Source organism: Melozone crissalis, unplaced genomic scaffold, assembly GCF_028551555.1.
Source record: "Melozone crissalis strain CALT ecotype California unplaced genomic scaffold, PUWL_Pcris_2 ptg000016l_1, whole genome shotgun sequence".
NCBI classification, from domain to species: domain Eukaryota; kingdom Metazoa; phylum Chordata; class Aves; order Passeriformes; family Passerellidae; genus Melozone; species Melozone crissalis.
In genome coordinates, this window is record NW_026535794.1 from 8,577,986 (window position 1) to 8,600,510 (window position 22,525).

Below are 22,525 nucleotides of genomic sequence, written 5' to 3' on the forward strand. Positions count from 1 at the left end.
AATTGTCCAAGTATCCTAAGCTTCCCACACAAGAGGCCCATGAGACAGTGCTCGTGAGGCAAGCACATTGTCAGATTCCAGAACATCACAGAGTTTAATACAGAAAGTGTGAAAGAACAGGTGAAATTATTTATTTATGTAATGAGCAGCAATGCTGAGTACTTAGAGATTCTGCTGCCTTTGCTAAGGGATGGGATAAAAATAACGATGTCATTAATCTTACAAAGACATGTGAGAACTTCTTTCCAGAAATAACTGTTAAGCATAAAATTTCAGGCATTAATCAAAGCATGCTGAGGCCTAACCTTCCTTAGGATTCCAAAAAAGAAATGTAAAGCAACAGGACAGTAAAGCAACACGAACAAAAGGGGCATTTAACCTTTATTCTAAGTGGGTAACTTTGGGGAAAATATGCTCAGGGACAGGTTATTGAAATTTGCACTGATTCAGCTGGTTTTGGAAAAGCTGCAGCAAGTTTTACCCTCTCAGAAGTTGTTCCCTGTTGTCTGAAAGGAACCAGGAAGAAAGAAGGGCACCACCACATGATATCATGAATATGAAAAAAAAAACACATAAAATATTCAAATAAAATATTCTGTAGGAAGTAGCAAAAGAGGCATACCCATGAGGAAAGGAAAAACACAGGATAAAAAAAATTGCTTAAGAGGTTCTCTCAGGAAGGAAAACTAGCAGATGCAGCACAAGGGAATGTAAACTCTGCCCAAACACTGAAAATATGAGCAAGATTCAGGGGGAGAATTTAAATACAGAAAGATTTTTTTTTCAAATAAAGTAGAGATGCAGCACAAGCAAGGATGAATTATATTTGTTTCCCATAAGCCAAGTCCAGGAAGAGATTTTGTATAAAGATGAATCATTTTATCTTGGATCCTGTTGATAAATCTCAAAGTGAGTGATTCACCTAGAAAGAGTATTTCCCAGGGAATGAGCTCTAGCCCTTATTTAGAGATGCCAAAGGTGTTCCTTAGTGGTCTGGGGATGCAGATAAATTGTCTGTGTCAATTCAAAGCTCATACACAGTTGCCATGAGGGGAAGTGTTAGGTCTGCATGTGATTTCCTGAAACAAATCAAACATTTCTGCAGAGGAACCCATCAGAAGCTGACAATATATCAAGGCTGTTTTCCCTCAAAATAGTTGACTCAAATTTTTTGAGCAGAACCAATTGGGTCAGGGAAAATCCAAAAACAAATGAAGAAATAGAAATATATTGTGTCTTAAAAAATCTGACAGAAGAATCTAAACAATTTTAGCATATTAAAGTAAAAGCAAAAGCTGTTTCAGTACAATAAATAGCAATAGAAACAGAGTATTTACAATTCCAAGTACAGAGTACACAAATACAGTATACAAATACCTTGGTTCAGCAGTAAAGTCTGCAAGACATTACTGGGGTGATCCCAGTTGGCATTAAGAGAAAAATTCTGGGCTCATCTGTCACTTCCAGCAGTGGCACTAACAATCTGTCCAGCACATTTTCCAAAGGCACTTTGCTCAGCAGGATCAGCTATGCTAACTCTCTCCATCCCAGCTGAAAATGAACAGACATCAAAAGGAACAGCCATATGCCAGGTTAATTTTACTCTTCATTATATGCAGAGAAGACCTGCCTCTTCCCATATCTTCAACTGATTTCATGTATTTGATTTGCTACGTTTATCACATCAATGAAAGACAACTGGAACCACCACTGACCACTGATCCTGGACCATCACTGTGCCCATCATAGGCACAGTTATCCTAAATACGTAACAGTTATCCTTAAATCCTCAGTGCCATCACTTGGGAAGCCCTAGTGTCCTATATTCCTCCCAAGTGTAATGATGGCACACCTCATGTGAAAAGATCTGCTGGTCCATTGAGGCCAGCTAATAAACACAAAGCCCAGCTATTCCTACTGCATACACCAGCCTCTCACATATCCTGGAGAACCGGGGCCTCAAAAAGGAACCCTGGGAGCTGAGTCCTGCTCTGTGTCCTCATTTTTTGGTGCTAAACTCTACCATAATGTACAGCTCGCACTCAACCATCCCTGACAGGCCTCTTCCCAAACCCTCACAGAGTCCAGAGGGTGAACTTGTATTTAACTGGCTTTTTGTTATTTTAGTGTGGGAGGATTGTGACCTGAGCTTTGCCAATGCTGGCAGAGCAGCTGCTCAGGCTGTCAGGGACCAGTCAGGAGCCTCAGATCCTCCGCTCACCCCACGGCTGCTCGCTGACGCAGCGTCTGGCTTTGGCACCACTGTCTCACGGAGTCACGGGCTTGGCAGGATCCCCTTACACCATTTCAGAATTATGACAGAGATCACTGATCCCTTCGTCTTCAGGAGACGCCACAGCCTCCCCTGTTACTAACTGCCATCTCCCAAAGGGACACGCAGCAGGCTGGGCAAGCACACAAGGGCTTGGCTGCAAAGGCCACCGATACATGGCCTTAAAATGACACTGTAGAGATTCAAATTAGATAGTTGGAAACCAAAAAACGATTACTTTTAGGGTGGTCAGGCATTGGGATAGATTGCCCAGAGAGGTGGTGGAGTCACCCTGGAGGGTCAGGACCCAGAACATGAGAAATGAAGAGCCCTAACTCTTTCTTCAAGCGCCAGGCTGGGAAAACAGACTTTGGAACTTTTCTCGGGGTCACTCTGACCAGCTAGAGATGCCGACACTGGAGGTGTTCAAGAGGCGTTTGGAGCTGGCACTGGGTGACGTGGCTTAGAGATTTAAAGGCTACGGGGTCACTTGGGTTCACAGTTGGACACGATGACCTTAAAAGACTCGTTGAAACTTGACCATTCTCTGATTCCATGACAGCGTCACCACGGCCAGCATCTCCATCCCTCCACTGCCCTCATCTCCATCCCTCCATCGCCCTCATCTCCATCCCTCCACGGCCCTCATCTCCATCCCTCCACGGCCCGCATCTCCATCCCTCCACGACCTGCATCTCCATCCCTCCACCGCCCTCATCTCCATCCCTCCACGGCCCACATCTCCATCCCTCCACCGCCCTTCCCTTCCCGCCCGGGGGCGGCGCGCATCCCCGGCGCGCTCCCGCCGCGTCCGCACGGTCTCGCACGGTTCCGCCCGGTTCTTCCGCCGCCGCCGCCGCGCTGCGGGCGGAGCGGCGGGCCCGGGAGGCGGGTGGTGTGTCCGGCACGTCATATCAGCCGCCCGCCCGCCATTGGCTGCGTCGCCTCACCCGAGCGGGGCCGCGGCCGCCCGGGGCTGGCGCGGCGGCTCCCGCGCCCGGCGCTCGCCCCGCCCGGCGGGGAGGGGACGGGAGGGGACGGGCGGGGCGGCGGCGCGGAGCGGAGCGGCGGGCCCGGCGCTGCCTGCGGCCGCGGGTAGGTCGGCGGCGGGTAACGTGACATCCGCGGCTCGGGGTTTATAAACCTTCCCCGGGGCGCGGGCTGGCGGAGCGCAGCCGGCAGGGAGGCGGCGGAGCTCCCCCAACCTATCCCGAGGTGAGCGGGCGGCGGGACGCGGGGACAGACGGACGGGCCCGGGTAGGGGGCGAGCCCTGCCCCCGCGGGGGTCGCGGGCCGGGGTCCGTGTCCTCCCGTGGGGACGAGGCGGAGCAGCCCCGGGATCACCCCGCATCCCCCGGCGCCTCTAGAGCCCCGGCGGCGCTGGTGGATGCGGCGGAGGGAGGCGCCGGCCTGACCCGTTGCGGACGGCTTTACTAGCGTGTGTGTCCGTGCGTGTGTTTCAGGTGTCCGGAGGAGCCAATGCCCAGGTTGGAGAGCTGCGCCTGGAGCTGTTCCGGCACTGCCAGAGGAAGGCACAGGAGCCAGCTGGGGGGCACGGCGGCGGGGCTGGCCGCCAAGGTGGGCGAGATGCTGAGCTCCTCCGTGCCGAGCCCCTCGCTGCCGCTGGTGGGTCGCGGGGCTCGCAGCCCCAGCACCTCCAGCGCCAGCAGCAGCGCCAGCAGCACCGCCAGCAGCACCAGCAGCACCTTGAACTGGAGTCAGCACCTGGTGCAGAGGAGCGTGGTGCTGTTCGTCGTGGGTGCTTTCATGGCCCTGGTGCTGAACTTGCTGCAGATCCAGCGGAATGTGACTTTGTTCCCTGACGAAGTGATTTCTACTCTCTTCTCCTCCGCCTGGTGGGTGCCCCCGTGCTGCGGCACAGCAGCAGGTGAGTCGCTGATCTCCACGGGTGATTTTGGGTTTTTCCTCATCCTCTCGTGGAGGAGGAGAGGCGGTGGGGCTGAATGCGTGACCTGTGCGCGCGGGAGCCCCGCATTCCCATCCGGCAGCGAGTGATGCGAGCTCGGGCTTTTGGGAGGATGCGCGCTCGGCTTTATCCCCGCGTGTCTCAAGGCCGGTTTTGAGCCGGTGCGCGGGTGAATCGGGGGGTGTCCCTGGCTGGAAGCGGGGCTCGGGCTCGGGGTGACCGCGGCGTTCCCGCCGCTCCCGGTGCCGCCCGCCCCGCGCAGGGCTCCCGCGCTGCCCCCGCCCCGCGCGGCCGCGTGTCGGCCCCGCCCCCCGCCGCCCATTGGCTGCCGCCGAACTGGTGAGTGGCGGGCGGCGCTCGCCATTGGCTGCGCCCGCGACTGGCCACGGGCTGGGCCACAACAAGGAAGTCACGTGCGGCGGCGCGCGCGGCCCTGTCACCGGCCCGGGCCCCACAGAGCCCCAGCCGAGCCCTGTCACCGGCCCGGGCCCCACAGAGCCTCAGCCGAGCCCTGTCACCGGCCCGGGCCCCACAGAGCCCCAGCCGAGCCCTGTCACCGGCCCGGGCCCCACTGAGCTCTGTCACTGGTCTGACCCCCGTCCCTGTCACCAGGCCGAGCCCTGTCACTGGCCCTTCTACTGTAAATTCATTGCTAAGGCTTTGAATTTGTTCTCAAAGACAGTTGTACAAATGTGCTTGTGCTACTCCTACCAAAAAATCTAGAAGTGAGATGATTTATTATCTATCATCCAGTGACTTAAAATAACATGATGATGTTCTACCAGGCAATATATGGGGCATGATAATCAGTTTAAAAAGTGACCAGCCTGGCCCCCACCCCTGTCACTGGTCTAGCCCCTGCCCGGTGCCCCTTGCCCACTGCCCCTGCCAGCTGCCCTCTTGTTGTCCCTTGCCCCTGTCACCTGTCTGTCCCCTGTCACCTGCCTGCCCCTTGCCTGCTGCCCCCATCACCTGCTTGCTCTCAGCACCTTGCCTGCTGCTCCTCTCACCTAACGCCTGTGTGCCCTGTCACCTGCCTGGCCCCTGCCTGCTGTCCCTGCCTGTCACCTGCCTGTCCCTTGCCTGCTGCTGGGCACAGAAGGCTCAGGCTAATGGTGTGATTGTCACAGCAGCTGGCACATACTTCGTGGTTTATCATTCATAATGCCCCAGTCCGTGTCTAGACAAAGTTTTGGTGAAGGGTTGGAGGATTAAAAAGAAGTTAAATTTTAGGAAATAAACCCACTGTAATGGTTTTTAATTTGCATTGAAAAGACTTCAAACAACTCCTGCATATTTTTGTTTCATGCAGTTATGTGATGTCTGTTTGTATCACACAGTGAAGGGGGTATGAATGATGAACTGTAAACTCAAATGAATAATGGACTGTGTTCATTAATGGATGAACATTAAAGGATGAACATTAAGGGTTCATTAAAGGCTGGCCTGGGATATTCTCCAGTGAGAGTTCTCATAGTCCTGTCACAGTTGGATTAAACGTTGGAATTTAGCTGTTATCATAAGGCAAGAGTCCTGGTGGCTGGCATCAGAGCAATGAAGCTGTTTCAGAACACGCCTGTCTTGGAATAGAATGTTCTCCAGCCTTCTTAACATAGCATTTCTTACTCTTAGGAGTTTAAGGGATTAAAAAAAGAGCAGGAAAGGAAATTAATAAACATAGACGTTGTAGTCAGTAAAAGCAGCATGTCTAACCCTGGAGTTGGTGACAACTCAGGGAGTTGCAATCCTTAGAAGAATGAAACTCTGGTGTTCTTGCCAGCAACTGAGCTAACCCTACCCTATGCTTTTCTTCTGCAACCAACTTTCAGACTGATAAAGGCTGAAAAATGCTTTATGGAGATAAAGCTTTGTCTGGTTAATTGTGTGAGTATCTATTTTTCCCTGATATAAATAGACTGATGGCAGCTGCTTGTTTCAGTTCATCTCTGCTTCTGTTTGGTATCAAAATTCATGTGACATGGACAGGAACCCTGGGCTGACTTACAGCCCAGCAGAAGGAGAGAAAGCAGCTCTGCTAATAAACTTTTAAGTCCATGCAAATATTTAATTCAGGGCCTGATTCACAGCTGATGAATCATGTTCATAAAGCTGTCAGCCCTGCACGTGAGCAATGAACACAGATTCCACTCCTGGCAAAGCTTTTATTGTGCTTTGCTTTTATTGGTACAAGCCTTTGCTCAGGATGTCAAGTGACAAATCTCTTTAAACAAAAGGAGCTTCAATTCAGATAACCTTAACAATGCAATATATATTTAAAGGTTCAAAGAGCTGGGCTTTTACTTCTTTAAAGTAGAAAAAGCAGGTGATAATTGTGTTTTCTTCATCAGGCTTACAGCAGTGTGATCAGCACCTCGCTGCTTTCTCAAGCACTTTCATGCCAAGCTAATATTTAGCAATATTGGAGTAATCCTTGCCTGGCAGCTGGTGCAAGTGTTGTTCCTTCTCTTGCAGCTGTGGTTGGCCTGCTGTACCCCTGCATCGACAGCCACCTCGGGGAGCCCCACAAGTTCAAGCGGGAGTGGGCCAGCGTCATGCGCTGCATCGCCGTCTTCGTGGGCATCAACCACGCCAGTGCTGTATCCTTCAGCTCGTGTTTGCTCCCTGGGCTTGCTCTGGGCTCAGCAAACTGGCTCTGCCGCTCTCTGGGGTCTGGGGCAGGATTGCCAAGATAAGGGTGGTGCTCCTGGAAGAGAAGGTCTGCGATATAGGAATGTGCCCCCTGTTGACGGAGTGACAAAACTCTCCTTTGTCTCCTAAAAAAGGAAAAAAAGCCCGGAAGTTTCTCTCCTCAATTGGGTAAAAAAGGCACCTCATAGGACCTGAGGCGCTTCTCCTCAAACTTAAGGATAGCAAATTGGACAGGACCCAAAAAGTCCCGCCTACGCAATTCACTAGAAAAAGAAGAGAACAAAGGAACCAATGGCTTTTGTGGGGTGTTTTACCAAGAGCAAGAACCTCTTGCACCCGGCTCGGGTTTTCTCTGTAAAGAATTTTGTTGTTTTTCCTTTTATTAAAACTTTTCTGTTTCCAATGCTGCCACAGAAGCCATCCAGCTGATTTTATGCCTTCTAAAGTAGCTGAGCTATCTTGGGTGGGATGTAAATCTCCAAGAGCTTATAAGACCTGGCTTGAAGAGACCATATATCACTGTGAGACCTGCTGTAGGCTGCAGTGGCTACTGTAAGATGTGTAACACAGCTCACTGATATTGAGGTATGTCTTCTATAACTGCAAACATAACAGTGTAAGCTGTGTTGTTTTAATCTACATCTTGTCTACATCTAAAAGTTAACACAACTAACTAGTGATATGCTAGTGAGAAGCACAAAATAAAAGTGTTCTTTATATTAAAAATATGGTGGCTTGAGCAGAAAACCTGGGTAATCCAGCTCACTTAGGTTACTTGAGACAAAAATCCATCAAAGTTAAATGTTTCAAAATGTAGCCTATTCTCTAGATGCTCAGTGTGACAAAAATTGATGTTGACTTTGCAGTCATGCTCCAGTCAGAGTTAACAAGAGCTATGATTGCTTGGCAGGTCTGAAAAGCAAATCCTGAATGTATTGTGTTTAAAGACAGAGAGTTGTGCTCACTTGTTCAGTTTTGGCCACAGGATGTCTACAGACTTAAAAAGCACTGTCCTTAACATCTTTTTCCAGAAATTAGACTTTGCAAACAACATCCAGCTGTCCCTGACTCTGGCAGCCCTATCACTGGGGCTTTGGTGGACATTTGATCGTTCAAGAAGTGGTCTCGGACTTGGAATAACAATAGCCTTTGTAGCAACGCTGATAACCCAGTTTCTTGTATATAATGGTGTTTATCAGTAAGTTAGCTGCTAAAATACTATTTCAATTCTCTTGTCTTAACTAAAAGCATGGGTGCACATGAACTGGAATTTAGTTGTTAATGTATTTAGCACATTTTTGTAAGATGTTTTGTTTGTCTAAGGTAGTGGTCCAGTTGTTCCAAATGCCCAGACTGAGAACTGTGGGTGGAAGGTGGGGAGCACTGGGATTGGGATGTGTGGTGAAATGGTAACACCTCAGAAAACTGAACTTCTGCTAGCTCTCAGCAGAGTGAATTTCTAAACTTTACTGGCTAGAACAAGGGTGTTTAGAAGCTTGTGAAGTTTACAGACTTAATTTGGTCTCCCAAGTTAAGAGTTTCTATCCCCACTGTTACTGCCTTTTTGTTTTTTGTTTTTTTTTTTTGTTTAAGCCCAGGGGAGAGAGTTCTGTAGCATCTGGTTAAGAGCATGTAAGATGATGAAAATTACTTGTCTCTAACTTTCTAACTTGTTCCCTTTCCTTCACTAGGTATACATCCCCAGATTTCCTTTACATTCGTTCTTGGCTTCCCTGTATATTTTTCTCAGGAGGTGTGACTGTAGGAAACATAGGACGCCAGCTGGCTATGGTAATTACTGCATAATTAGTAGTTTCCTTAACAATCCAAATGCCTCCCATTGTTGTTAGTCCAAGAATAAACTATGCCTTGAAGGGTATGACTCACAAACTGTCAAAGTTAAGTAGATGTATTCCTAAGAGCTGAGCTGTAAGCAGACAACCTGTGTTGCCAGTAGAGTGGGTATTGTCTTAGTAAGTGTTTGAATATCTTTTGTATTTAACTTCTTCCAGTGGCAGCCAAAATAAGACTGGAATCAGTACATTGCTCCTGCTCCATCAGTGTTTATAATTAACATTTAGGATAGCTGGAGAACTGAGACACTGCTGGGCTTTCTCTAATTATTCATGCACAAAAGTATATATAGGGAAATGTCCCTATATAACACCAAATTCCACTGCTCCAAAATCAAATATTCTCTTTCTGGTTACTTCAGACATGATTCAAGTATCACTCCATATATAAAGGGATAATATAAATTGCTGTCTTGTTTGCCAGGTTCTTAAGGAATTATTTCCTTGTGGCACACTGAAGAGTAAACCTGGCTGTGTGTTTGCACATCAGCCTAAGGCTTGGTTGTGAAAGGTGTTCTGACACTGATGGATAATAATAATTAATATTATGTTGATTTAACTTCTGTCTTCTTTGCTATGCAAGTCCTGGAAAACACCCTTCAAGTTAACTTTCCTAAGGCTGCTGTGGTTTAGGTGCCTTCAGTTTTTACTGAAGGGCATTTGAAAATTTTTGAAACACAAGTTCACCACTCCCCTTTCAAATCTTACTGATGCATGCAATCAGCATTTGGGTTTATTTAGGACTACATGTATGGGGGGAAGAGGCAGCATAATTTCTCTTTTTAAATTTGCCACTCACATCAAGTGGAAACCATACATTAACTGAATTCTGTTGAAGCTTTGGTATTGCAGCAGAGTCTCAAAATAAAATTATAGTTGGTTTTATGCTACAGTTCTGTATTTCACACAGTGCTTTCCAGTTGCTCTGCTGCTTCTGTTAGAAAGCAAAGGAAGGCAGCCTTAAAGAAAGAGCTAAAATGAATTTAGACACACTGAACATTTTCCTTTACTATTGTTTCACCTGGCATCTCACCTGAGTGTAGTTAAAATCAGCCTGGATCCTGCCTGCAGCTTTCCTGTCAATCTTGTCATCTTTCTTATAAAGAAAGTGGAAAGTTGGCAATGCAGAGTTTTTCATTCTGATTATTTAGAGGTATCTTCTCATGTGTTTTACATTGCCATTACTTAGTCAGGAAAAATTTGAGGAAGTGCAGCATTTTCATAGGAAAACTTCTACAAATCATTGTGTAGCACTGTGTGCTGGAATTCCCAAGAAGTAGAGTCTGTAATCCAGTCAACCACATCTTTCTTCTATAGAGGTAATTCAGAAGTCCCAGTCTGTTTTGTCAGCCATAGTGGTTGTGGCAGGAAGATGGAATGTAGCATTTTTAACCCATACTTGAATTAAACAGTTATTTCTCTGGCTGTATTGTGCTGCAGCCCCTGAGCTGTTTGATGCATGTGACAGATATTTCCAGAGTAGAAGTGGGCACCTGTGGAAATTAATGGAGTAAAGTTGCTTTGCTTCTTCCTCAGCCCCTGTCTAGATTCTCCAGTTAGAAATGAAAAGTGAAATGAAAAGTGTCCCTGAGACCTCTCCTCCCATGCTGATAAATGTTAGCTGAGAGATCCTTGCTGCTTTCCAGTCACTGGATTTCAAGGGAGCTCCCAAAGTGCAGTGTGACCTTTCAGCAGACCTGCTGTTAGCAGACTTTGGGGTTTTGTTTGGCTTGTTGGGATTTCTTTGCCACCAGCTTGAGGATGAAGTCCAGTGTTTTCTTTCAGTGGGCTTTATAGCAAAAGAAGATGTGAAGATGCTGCTGCTGCCATCAGTTCTTTCTGCTCATTCTGACGCCTAGAGTTGCTCAGTCAGTGCTCATCAGCTGGGTTAAGTGGGTGGCAACACTTCATTTTTGAGCTGTAACCATCTTTCTCAGCATCTGACAAATTAGTGTGGTATTCAGAACTTGGGCCTCACAAATACCTATTGTGTACTAGTGCTAGAGGCTAGAGAACTGAGAATGCATTCAGTACTTGAAAATATATTTGCATTTTGACCTCAGAAAGAGAACAAGTTACAAGCTTTGTTTCAAAGAAAAATGGGTTAAATATCTTGTAGTGACATATTACTGCATTCCATACTAGAAAAGAGAGTTAGGAAGAAATGAGTAAGTCTCTGATACCAAGCTTTGACTGGAAAATGAAGTAGCTTGTGGTTAAAGGCAGTTTGAAAAAGGGCTCTTTAAACTGAATTAATGTCCATTAAGTGAAGCATTGAATACCTTCTGCTAAGAAATAAACTGAGATAGAGAGGAAAGATAACAAAGTCTTATAGAAAGCAATGCAATTGGCAGATGGATTTTTCAGAGGCACTGATTGAGGCAACAAACACCCATAGTGATTTTTTTTTTTTTTTGTCCACAGTTAGGGAACACGTCCTTGTTAAGCTTTTAAAATAAGCCATGCTCTCTAGGTCATTGCCAGCCTAACTAGAGTTACTTTACTATTTAATAATTGAAAATACTGCATAATGTAGTCACTTATCAGATGGCATTAAAACCTAACATGTGTTTGATGTTTTTTATCCATAGGGTATTCCAGAGAAACCACACAATGACTAAGCCTTTGAAGAAGAATACCCGGTGCCAGTGTGAAAGCAACTTTATGAAGATGTGTTCCTTTCTAAAACTGAAGATTATTTAGAAGAAATAATCTCTTTATGGGCTCACTGCACAAATGACTTGTGGGGAAAAAAAATTTATCCACTCTTAGAGTAGCCAAGTGAAATTAACTGCTTATCTTGAAATCTTACCCTGATTTACCACATAAGCATTTGCATATGGCTGTTCTCTGGAAGAGTTTAACACCAAGTGCATACAACTGTTCAGGCTAAGTGGCAGTTTTCCAAGTATTAGATTCCACTGTAAGTTATTGAATCAGCTGCCATGTTTTAAAGCCTTGAAACTGAAATTTAATTACAAGCTCTTGTATCAGTGCCCAAAGGAAGTAGATTGATGGTGCTTAACAATGATGAAGTAAGGTTTAATAGGAATAGTATTTATCCAAGTCTTTAAAAAATAGGGTTATTTAAAAATAAGAGTGATCAAAACAGATTAAAGGCATTGCACTAATGCTTTTAGGAGTCTTATGAAGGAATCATGCCCTTTCTTGTAATGCTGCATTAAGTTTCTGTCTTTGACGGTGGAGAGGGTTTGGGGATGAGAGGTTGAAAGCCCTAGTTTGGAATTTCTAAATTACTTCAGTATGAGAAGTAAGCACAGGAGACAATCTTGTTCAAATGTGAACCTTTATCAAGAGATTCCAACTGGAAATTTCATTACTCCTGAGGCTTGCAGTTAGATTTGCAAGAATCAAGCTCTGGCCACAATTCAGTAAGAAATCTCTGTGTGTGTGACTGTGCCTGCTTAATATTAGACCTTGCTTCAGTGTCTCACCAAAGGACATCTTAAATATCTCAAATGTCTGATGTCACTGAAAAACCATGCATTCCATGTCAGTGCTTGGCCATTTAGCACGTGCCTCCAAGTTCTTTGATTTGTCATTTCCTCCTAGAGCTGTCCTTTGAATTTGTGTTTGGACTGAAATGATGAGAAACAGAACTGGGCCTCAAATGTGATTTAAACTGTATGTGAAAAACAGCAAACAGCTTGTTTTCTCAGTTCAGTTTCTGAAAGAGATCACTACTTGTTTTTACACAACCCTATAGAACTTGCAATCTGTGATTGCCTTCTTAAAAACAAAAAGTGCTTATGTCACTACATTAAACATTTGGTGTTTCTTAATACATAGTTCTGGTGAGCACAACGTATTCATTTGATAGCTTAGGCCACAGGAGACCTAAATAGCAAGTATTAGGTCTTAAAAGTTGAAGTGCAATGTACAGTAAGTCTGAGCCTCGAGTTCTCTTCAATATCGATCATTTCTTATGAGAGATTCAAGAGAAAAGGGTTCTGAGTTCATTTCAATGCTGCATGGAGTCAAATGGAGCAATAATTTATTTAACTAGTAAAGCTAGTTTTGTTGTATCTTACATTGAACCCAAATTTTTAGAAATACTCCCAATTTTGTGGTTATGGTGTACTTGTAAACTTTTATGGATTTGCCTTTTTGTATTATGCAATTTTTTTTTTTGTTGTGTTCTTTTCCAATCTTACATGGCTTCAGTTATAGTTAGAGGCTTCAGTTAAAGGTTGAACCATCAAAACAGAAGTTGAGGTGAGGTTTCTGTTCTGGCTGTTTTCACTCTTCTAAGGGAATGCTAGCAACAAAAGTTTAGCACAAAGTCTATAGTACAGAGCAGACCCCAATTCTAACCTTACTTTGGTGTAAATCAAGAGTAATTTCATTGATATAAGATCCATCCTCAAATGTTCAAAACCTAAATAATCAGATTTTATAGAACTACTTGAAGAGATTGGGACAGGTTCAGCTCAGCTGTTTAAGGAGCTGCTGCCTTGCTGAAGATAGAGCTTTGTAACCATCTTGAAACCCATTTCAAAATGTTATGAAACCAGATGTAAGTAAAGCTGGCAGTGATCTCTATGGATATTTGATAGAGAAGTATCTCAGATTTATTTATAAAGACTGAAACTAAATCTGTACCTGTTAGAAATAATACAGCCAAAAACATAAGTCAAAAGTTCATTTTTTGCCAATACTTCTGAGTATCTTAACCAAAGTGATTTAAGTTTGGAAGAGGTGGGGAGGGGAGTGAAGAAAACTTGCACTATTCTGAATTTGAACACTTAAATTCTCATTCTTACTGGTAAGTTTTCAGCGGTGTGTTTGGTTTTACACTTTTTTTACTATTAAAGTTTTAAGATCAAATCATGTTTGCCTTGGACTCTCTGTGCTGGCATTATGCAGGAATCTTTCTTGAAAAGGACAGTTGTTATGGTTGCATAACAAATATTCAGTCATGCATATGCAGTGGTTTAAAAAAAAAATCCTAAACTGAACTTGGCAGGATCAGCTTCAGCAGGGGTTGTACAGTTGAAGAAAAACAGCCTTGCTATTGTATAGCAGGAAAGCACAGTAAGTGTGTCGTGGTTTTGTGCCTTAAAGTACAGAATCTTCCTGCCATTGTCTTCCAAAATGCTGAAATTCATAATCTGAAACAAAATATGGAGGGGGCAGGGTAAGCATGCAAATTCCTGCTGTGGTTTGGTTGTGTGCAGCAGTGGTTACTTAAAGTCTGAAGCATTTTGAAGAGCGCAAGCTAAGAATGAGCTGCTAAGGTTAAGCAACTCTAATAGTAGCTCACAAATTTAGACCAAAAGTCTTCAATTTTAATGCACTTAAGTGCCTATTTTAGACTTCTGGAAGTTGCTGCATTTTCAGTGGAAACAGTAGAATGACTTTTTTGGTCAATTTTCAGTTGACTTAGCTGAAAAAACCTTCATTAGGCATTTCTTAACTCTTTTAGCTTAAATAGCCTGTGTTTAACTTTAGTCTAGCAGCTGAGGAGGTGTTAACAGCTGCAATCTGATGGCCCACATTTTCCAGGAACATTGATTTCCCTGAAACTGCACTCAAATTTTGTGAAAAGGAATTAAATACATGTTTTTATGTATGTTAATACGTGCATATATATATATATTTTTAAAAGGTTGTGAGACACAGCCTGGTCTTGGAGAACTAAAGCATGATGGTCTCCTTTTGAGTCAGGAACAGGTGTAAAAAGTTTATAAAAGAAAAAAAACCTGCTCTTCCCAGCAAGTGGGATGATTTGACGTGTGCATATTCCTGCAGATCCATCCTGTGGCTTGTGCAGCCTTTGGCTTTAATCATGGGGATTTGCAGGTGCTAAATTAGCCACAGGAGGGCCCATGGTCTGTTCTCTGAATGCAGCAGGAACATATTGAGATGAATAATGAAATTAGGTCTCAACTGCCTTTACTGTACATCAGAGTAGCTCCAAAATTCATGAGAACAAAGCATTACATGCTGGATTAATTGAACAAAGCATATAGGTGAGAGCTGTGGGTGATAGTGGGTTCTTTCAGCTGAAAGGCCAAGAAGGGCTCCTATAGATAGATAATGATGATTTCTCTGGGCAGTGAAATGCCACAGGAGCTGCCCCATGCATACTTTGGAGTCATCATGTGTTTAAATTCTTACATTGTGCAGTGATAATGTAGTGCCTTCATGGGCTGCAAATGGGGACAGATGAATTTCATATTCCATAAAGCCTCATGTGAGGCTGGCTGTGTGACAAGAGAGTCTGTAGATTGTGATGGTGCTTCTGACCTGCTCTAGTTAACTTTCAAACACAGAATTCAAAGTACATATGATAATTCCTATAAATAATGCATTACTACCCAAAAACACATAAAAGGTCAGAGCTTTGCTGAGTTTTAGTCAGTGAATTCTTTTATTCAGCTGCAAATTATGCCTTCTCTATTTCATTGTCTTCTCTGTGTGTTCAGTAGCTTGACTGCTATTACACTTTTATTAAATATCAGAGAAGTGCTACAGGGGTTACATAAACTTGCTGTGTTTCCTAAGAATTAAAACATCAGCTGCAGCTCAGCAGAAATTCAACACAGCTGCAGCATTTTCTCCCAGCTCAGTAGCTGGCATGGGGCTCCCTCTGGCAGCCAGGTGAGTGTCCCTTGGGTTGGGGCTGGGAAGGGGAGGCTCTGTGTCTGACACTCATATAAATGCACAAGGAGTTCATCCTTTTCAAGGTGTCTTAGAGTAGGGGCCAAAAAATTGAAATAAATTAACCTGGACTCAGAGGTGAGTCAAGATCACATCCAGCGACAGAAAGGCTCATTGTGATGCTCCTGGGGAAATATAAGTTGTTCACATGTGACTATGGAGTTCTTTAAGACAGAAGGGCTTCTGGCTGTTCTGGCTGCATTTTGAGTTCGATGACACTGGAGAGATCATAGAATCATAAAAATGTTTGGAGTGGGACCTTAAGGACCATCAGGTTCTAACTCCCCCTCTGCCATGGCAGAGATGTCCCAGGTTGCTCCAAGCCCCATCCAGCCTGCCCTTGAGCACTGCCAGGGATGGGGCATCCACAGCTTCTCTGAGCAAGCTGTGCTAGATAAAATCACCAAGCACACGGTTTGGGTCAGCTGGAGCACTTGTTACCACCCTGACATGCACTGGTGTGATTCTGACCTTTGAAAAGTGCTCCAAGTTGTCTGACGGTGCAATGCTTCACCTCTTCAAACACCTAAACCACTCTTTTTTATAAAAATGAAATGAGAAATTTCAATTTCCAAACACTCTTCTTGGTAGTCTTAATGTTGCAGAAATGTATAAGAATTGTGTTGGTTTAGGAATTATCTTTTATTTTAATAAATCTGCATTTTTTGGCCCAATAAAAAGGTTTTTCAAAAAATTTCTGATCACTTTAGGTATCACCTTGCTTATGCACTACCCTCATCAATCTTTTGTTTTCTGGCCCAGGGTAATAACTTTCTTCTTTCTTCCTGCCCTTTGTTGTTTAAACAGCTTCTCTAGGCTTTATACTTCATCATCTTTCAGACCTCATCTTCCTTTTTGCCACCCCAACAGGGGCTTGAAAGGCAGCAGGTACCTGTGCTGGATCTGCAGTCTGCATGCTGCCCTGTCTGCACCTTTTCATTCTCAGATGTTACTCAGAACTTATTCAAGGATTGGTTTTTTCCTGTTTTCTTGCCTGTTTCTGTCAGAAACTCTTTCTACAATAAAAAGTCAGCCTGCTGGAAGGACCAGCATCCCCATCTCAGCACCTGGGGGAGCAAGCAAGGAGCTGTGCTGTTCTTCAGAGCTCTGCCTTGCTCTGACAATTCCATTTGGGGAGGTGTAAATTTTATGTTTAAAACAATCAAAACAACCCAAACAAACCCAAGTTTTCCTCACCTGGCTCAGAAGAGCAGCTTTGCAGTGCCAGCTGTGTCACTGCCATGTGGCACTGGAGGCTGCAGGGGTTTTGAGCAGCAGCCCCTGGTGATGGGATAACTCTGCATCCTAGAAGGTTTTAATCATCACTCAGGTTTTAATACTTGTGTTACAAAAAAAAAAAAAACAGCTGCTGATGAGTTTAATGTTGGGCATCACTTGAACAGATGTCATCCAAAAGCAAGAGAAGCTGTCTGTGATCCCTGATCACCCCTGGTGTGCAGCTGATGGCCCAGGCTGGAGGGGTCTGAGCTGCTGAGCTCTTGCACCAGGACCCTGTAGCACAGAGCCTGGGCACTGTGTGGGGCTGTGCTGCAGGGATGAGCTGCTGGATCTGATTTCTCCAGGAAATCTGCTGCTCCTGGGCTGCTGGAAGAGGTGACACGAGCTGATATAAGAAGAAGGTGCAACACATCCCTGCCAGCATCGATCAAACCACTCCAAATTTTGCCCTGCAAGGATCAGACAGCATAGTCCAGGAATCTCTGGAGATGCAGAGCTTGGGCTAAAGAAAAATCCCCAGAAATACATACCCTGCTGACATACCCAGCTCTAGCAACATAAACAGGGCAAAAATCAAAACTCCAGGGGCTCTTTGGGCAGCAGAGACCTTGTCCAGACAAGCAGAGCTGATTTATTTCTGTGCAGAGCTCTGCAGCAGGGAAATTCTTTGCAACATTTCTCCTTGCTTGGCTGAAGCACACAGACAGTGCAGTCAGTGACATCCTCACCCCAGAAAGGATTCAAACACAGCTGAGCTGAGCTGCAGCACAGGTGAAGCCAGTGGGGCTGGAGATGTGCTGAGCATCACGAGCAGCTCCAGGGCTGGAGCTCTGCTCCCAGCCATAGCAGGACAGCACAGACTGTCACTGCTGAGGGCTGAAGGTCAGACATGAATAATCCTCCTACCAAACCTCCCACAGGTCACCTTCCAAGCACCTTGCTGGAATAGTTGAGTAAGAGTGAATAAAAACATCAGCAAAAGAGCCACGCTCAGTCGTAAGCACTGAGTTATCAGCTGAGTGGGAGAAGATAGTAATGGTGTCTAACCAATAACCAATCCTGGCATAACCAATCCTGATCAGTTTACTCAGAATTTTACTCAGAATTTTAGCAATGTTTTGGTCTTTTCATGCAAAGCAAACACTTGGTATCTCCAGGGCAGATCCTGCTGCCACTGTTTAGCTTTTATTCCACCTGTACTCCCACAACTTGTGGTGCTGGTTGGATGGGAGTCCTACCACAGCACAAATGAGTCTGTACTAAATACAGATTGAAGGTACAACCTGCTGATTCATTACTCTCTTGGTGGAACTCAGCTGCAAAGGATAAACATTCCTATAACTGGAGACACCCCAGGGTATTTAAAGACACCCCTATAGGCTGGTGGGTTTGGCACAGGAGACACACAGTCTCCAAAAGTGGCAGCTGAAGACCACAGAGAGGATGTGAGACATCTCAGAATCACAGGATCACTTTCACTGGAATTACATTTAAGGTCACTGAGTCCTGCTGGTAACCCAGCACTGCCAAGTCCATCACTTGAATCCTGCCTCTAAGTGCCACATCTCATAGAGATCTTCAGAGATGGTGACCCCACCACTGCCCTGGGCAGCCTGTTCCACTGCTTGACAACCCTTAAGGAGAAGAAATTTTTCCTCATATCCAATCTAAACTTCCCCTGGCTCAACTTGAGGCTGCTTCCTCTCATCCCAAACCAAAACAGCAGGAGGCTCAAGGTTTGAACCCCATCTTCAGTCTCCATTAATACGGGAACCAAAGACATACATCAGTGCTTATGATGAGAAAAAATGGGATTTTGGAGTTTTCCCAACAATCAAACATTGGAAGTAGACCATGAAGCCAGCAATGCTCAGGTACCTCAGCATCATCACACCCACAACTCATTGTCATGGGAAGGATCACTCTCCTGGAAGGTGCAGCCAGGTGATGGAAGTTTGAATGCAAAGTTCTGAGGTCAATAAAACAAGAACCCTCACACAGGAGCTGGTGAATAATTCCCATCAGATCTGCAGTGAGATTTGGGGAAGGAACAGCTGCATTTGTCTGCCTGTTCCTTGGGCACGTTCCACCTGCTTAATTGAAGGCAGGTCCAAGTGAGCCATCTGTTGACCTGGTTGAGGAATCAGAGCTTCCCACTAATTTAAAGATAATTCTTACAGGTTATTAAAGGCCTAGAAGGAAAGGAGAGATGGATAAAAAACAACAGTAAGAAGCTTTGCCTCAGAGGCACAGGTAATATCTGTAACAGCTGCTCCACCCTATGCCTTAGCTAATTGTTAAATGAATCACCCTGGCAAAAGAAGCATTAATAAAGGGAAGCGAAGACTGAACATCTGGAAAATAATATGAAAGGAAAGAATTTTCATATTTTGGAACTCCTTGCTGGGTGGGAACTGCTTGGGGAGACAGCTCTAATTGCTTGTCTGAGAGAATGAAAAGCAAATCTATTCCCAGTCTGAAATCAGCACAGTCATTGTGAATTCCTCTCTGCTCTCCTGTCCCAGTGCCACAACTCTTACAGGGGGCCCTGACCTGCAAATATCAGACAAGCTCTTCATCTTCTGCTCCTTGGCCAGACAGCAATGTGCACCACAAAGGCAGGGGGGAGCAGCAGCCTCCTCAGGAGCTGGGTCCAAGCTCAGAAGCTGTGCAAGATGCAGGATCAAAATAAGTTTATTCTGGGGGCACCAGTCAGTCTTGGTGCTGCTGGGTGGTTACTATTTGATTAACCAGCTTTCTGCCTGAGGCTCTCAGGCTTTCCTGGCAATGGCTGTGGGGCAGGAGGGGAGAACACCAGGCCTGCTGCTGCTCGTTCCTGCTGTGCTTTACAACTCTTTGCTGCATACAGAGAGCTAGAGACATGGCCAGTTTCTCTCTCTACAGAAAAAAGGACATGGCCAACACACAGCAGAGTCCTCTGTGCAAGCCCCTTGTCCAGCACAGCAAGGAGCTCTGCAAAATGAGCCCACACCACAGACCCTTCATGATTTGACACTGGAAACTGGGCTAGATGAAATTCTGGAATGTCCTTGGGTCCCATTCAGCTTTGGTGAGGAGAACCAACCAGGATACCACAAATCTCTCTGACAGTAGCATGCTGGGATTTTAGCACACACCTGGAAAACAGATTGTGCTGCAATACCTGTGCACTAACAGAGTCTGACTGGGTTTGACTTTTCTGCTCACCATCTCCTGCTCACCATCTCCTGCTCACCATCTCCTGCTTACCATCTCCTGCTCACCATCTCCTCACAGAAGCAGCTCATAGTGATCATGATTCTTCCACATTCCTTCCATTTGATCTTCTTGCTCTTCTGCAATTCTTCAAATTCTCAGTCTCTTGTCTTGGAGAAGAATCTCCTTCCCTTAACACCTCAAGCAGCACTGTGCAGCCAGGCCTCCATCCAGCAGAGGCAGAGCTGGTGTCTGCACAAACCAGTCCTGGGCAGCCACTTCCCAGGGCACGTGTCCAGCAGGGCACAGAGAGTCTGCAGCAGGGCCATGGTGAGGGCAGGGGAGAGAAGCAGCACTCTGCAGCAGGACAGGCTCACAGCTCTCTCATTTCAGCAGGAGTGGAAAAGTCTGAGCCACTTTTCTAAAAAGAGCCTAGAAGTAACTCAACTACCCTTGAAATCTAATGCTGCTCCCAAGTAAATCTTGCATGGCATTGCCAGTGGTGTGTCACTCCCCTCCAAGCTTTCCATTTCCACCTGCAAAAGGAATGGGAAAGGTTTTCAGTATTTTACCTTTTCATTGGTGTAGGTGAAATGCCAACCTGAGCACAGGCAGAGCTCTTAGGTGGCACCCCACTCCTAAGGTCCCCAGCAGCACCTGGCATGTCCCAAATGTCACCCCTCTGAGGACCCTGGACACCTGTCTCTTCACCAGCTGAATGCAAAACTTTCTGCAACTTTCTCCTACCTACTTCTCCCTGATGCTCTTCTGGAACATTTCTGCATGGGAATCAATTTTGCAGGCAGGAGACCTGGCACAGGGATGTGCCACCAGCTCCTGACACAGGGATGTGCCACCAGCTCCATGGCACAGGGATGTGCCACCAGCTCCTGGCACAGGGATTTGCCACCAGCTCCATGGCACAGAGATGTGCCACCAGCTCCATGGCACAGAGATGTGCCACCAGCTCCTCGACACAGGGATGTGCCACCAGCTCCTGGCACAGGGATTTGCCACCAGCTCCATGGCACAGAGATGTGCCACCAGCTCCCCGACACAGGGATGTGCCACCAGCTCCATGGCACAGGGATGTGCCACCAGCTCCATGGCACTGGGATGTGCCACCAGCTCCCCAACACAGGGATGTGCCACCAGCTCCCTGGCACTGTGTGGCACTCGGAGAGCTGTCCAGTGGCACAGAGCAGAGGAGGGCTCTGCTCAGGCATGGAGAGGGACACAGCACCCCGGGCACCCTTGGGTGCAGGGACAGAGCAATGCCACTGCAGCACAGACAGTGCTGAAGCAAAGAGGGGGGGTTGGGGCTGGGCAGGAACGTTCCCAAACATCCACACAAGGATCCTAAAGCATAATTATGAAATTTTAAAAAACAACTTGACGTTATAATTATCAGGGTTCCTGGAGGAGCGGCGTAATTGAATTCGAGGGTGTCTCGCTCTCTTTGCAGGCACTAACGAGAGAGCGGCTCCGCTTCCCCCGCAGCCTTCCCGGAGCCCTGCAAAGCTCGGGAGACACCCAACAATTCAATTATTGTTTCCCTCTGGAAAGCAGATCATTTTAGACACGCGGCCAGCTCTAATTACAAAAGGAGAGGGGGAGAAAATTTCTTGTGTCCAAAATTATTTGACTCATTAAAAGGATTTATTTTTCTGCCAGGCCTGAGGAGTCGGAGCTCTGGTGGAAGGATGGGAAGCAGGGAGGAGCAGCGGCTCTGGCAGGAAGGATGGAGAGGCGCCCCTGCCCTGCAGCGCTGTCCCCTGTGCTCGGGGAGCCCCTCCAGGTGCCCCTTGGCCAGGAAAAGCTGATTTCCATGCAGAAGGAAGCCAGAGCTCCAGCCAGGGCTGCTCAGAGCTCACACAGACCATGGGAGTGTGAGGAGAGCAGGGCTCGGCCGGAGCTGCGGGAATTTCCCTCCTCGGCAATGATGGCATGAGGTCCTTCACTCAAAAGCTTCATTATGCTGTTGTGGTTTTTCGGGTTTTTTTCCCCCCTCGGATTATTTTTAAATGCTCTTTTGTGGTGAAAGACGATTTTGTGTAGGGGAGGTCCCTTTTCCAATTAGCAGTAATTAACTCATGTGTAATGGGGTTTTTTATAGCCCTCCATTTCCTGTGGCAGGGAGAAGGACACGGGCAGGAGGAGGCTGAGCTGCTGCTCTGCCCCGGGATGGATCAGGGCACCCCAACCCTCCCAAGACAACACTTTAGACAGGATTTTTTTCCATTTGGTCTATTTTTATAATTTTTTTATAATTAAAACAATGCCTTCATAGGCTTTACAGGGGCAATGCTGCTGCCCAGCGTGGACAGCTTGGGCAAGAAAAAGCGATTCTGGGCAAAAGGCTCCGGAATCACTGCATGCCCTCATCCCCAAATCCACACCTTCCCTCCTCTCCAGTGCAATGAAATGAATTCCAGCGTAATGTTTATGGTTAATTTGAAATCCAGCACTTGTTAGCTAATCCTGTTAGTAGCTTGCAAAAACAAGGGATCCCTTGTATAATCAGTAATTATAACAGGCGTTTTATGTTAAATTATGTCTAATAAGCAAGACAAAAAGAGAGATGTGCTCTCACATGGAGCTTTCCTCGTTAGAAAAAAATCAAAAAGAGGTAAAAATTCTTCTCCATTATGAAAGTATACACCTAGAGGGGAAATTAAAAATATATATATATTAGCTGGTGAATGT

At 45.9% G+C, this 22,525-nt stretch overlaps 1 protein-coding gene across 1 annotated transcript; it reads left to right on the forward strand.

Moving 5' to 3' along the window:
• Positions 1 to 3,331: 3,331 nt before the first annotated feature.
• INSIG1 (insulin induced gene 1) lies at positions 3,332 to 13,536 on the forward strand. The gene is made up of 6 exons (XM_054273570.1): positions 3,332 to 3,367; positions 3,736 to 4,160; positions 6,672 to 6,796; positions 7,880 to 8,046; positions 8,540 to 8,639; positions 11,293 to 13,536. The coding sequence occupies exons 2-6, from the start codon at positions 3,752 to 3,754 to the stop codon at positions 11,320 to 11,322; spliced, it is 831 nt and encodes a 276-aa protein (XP_054129545.1). The 5' UTR covers positions 3,332 to 3,367; positions 3,736 to 3,751; the 3' UTR covers positions 11,323 to 13,536.
• The last annotated feature ends 8,989 nt before the right edge of the window (positions 13,537 to 22,525 follow it).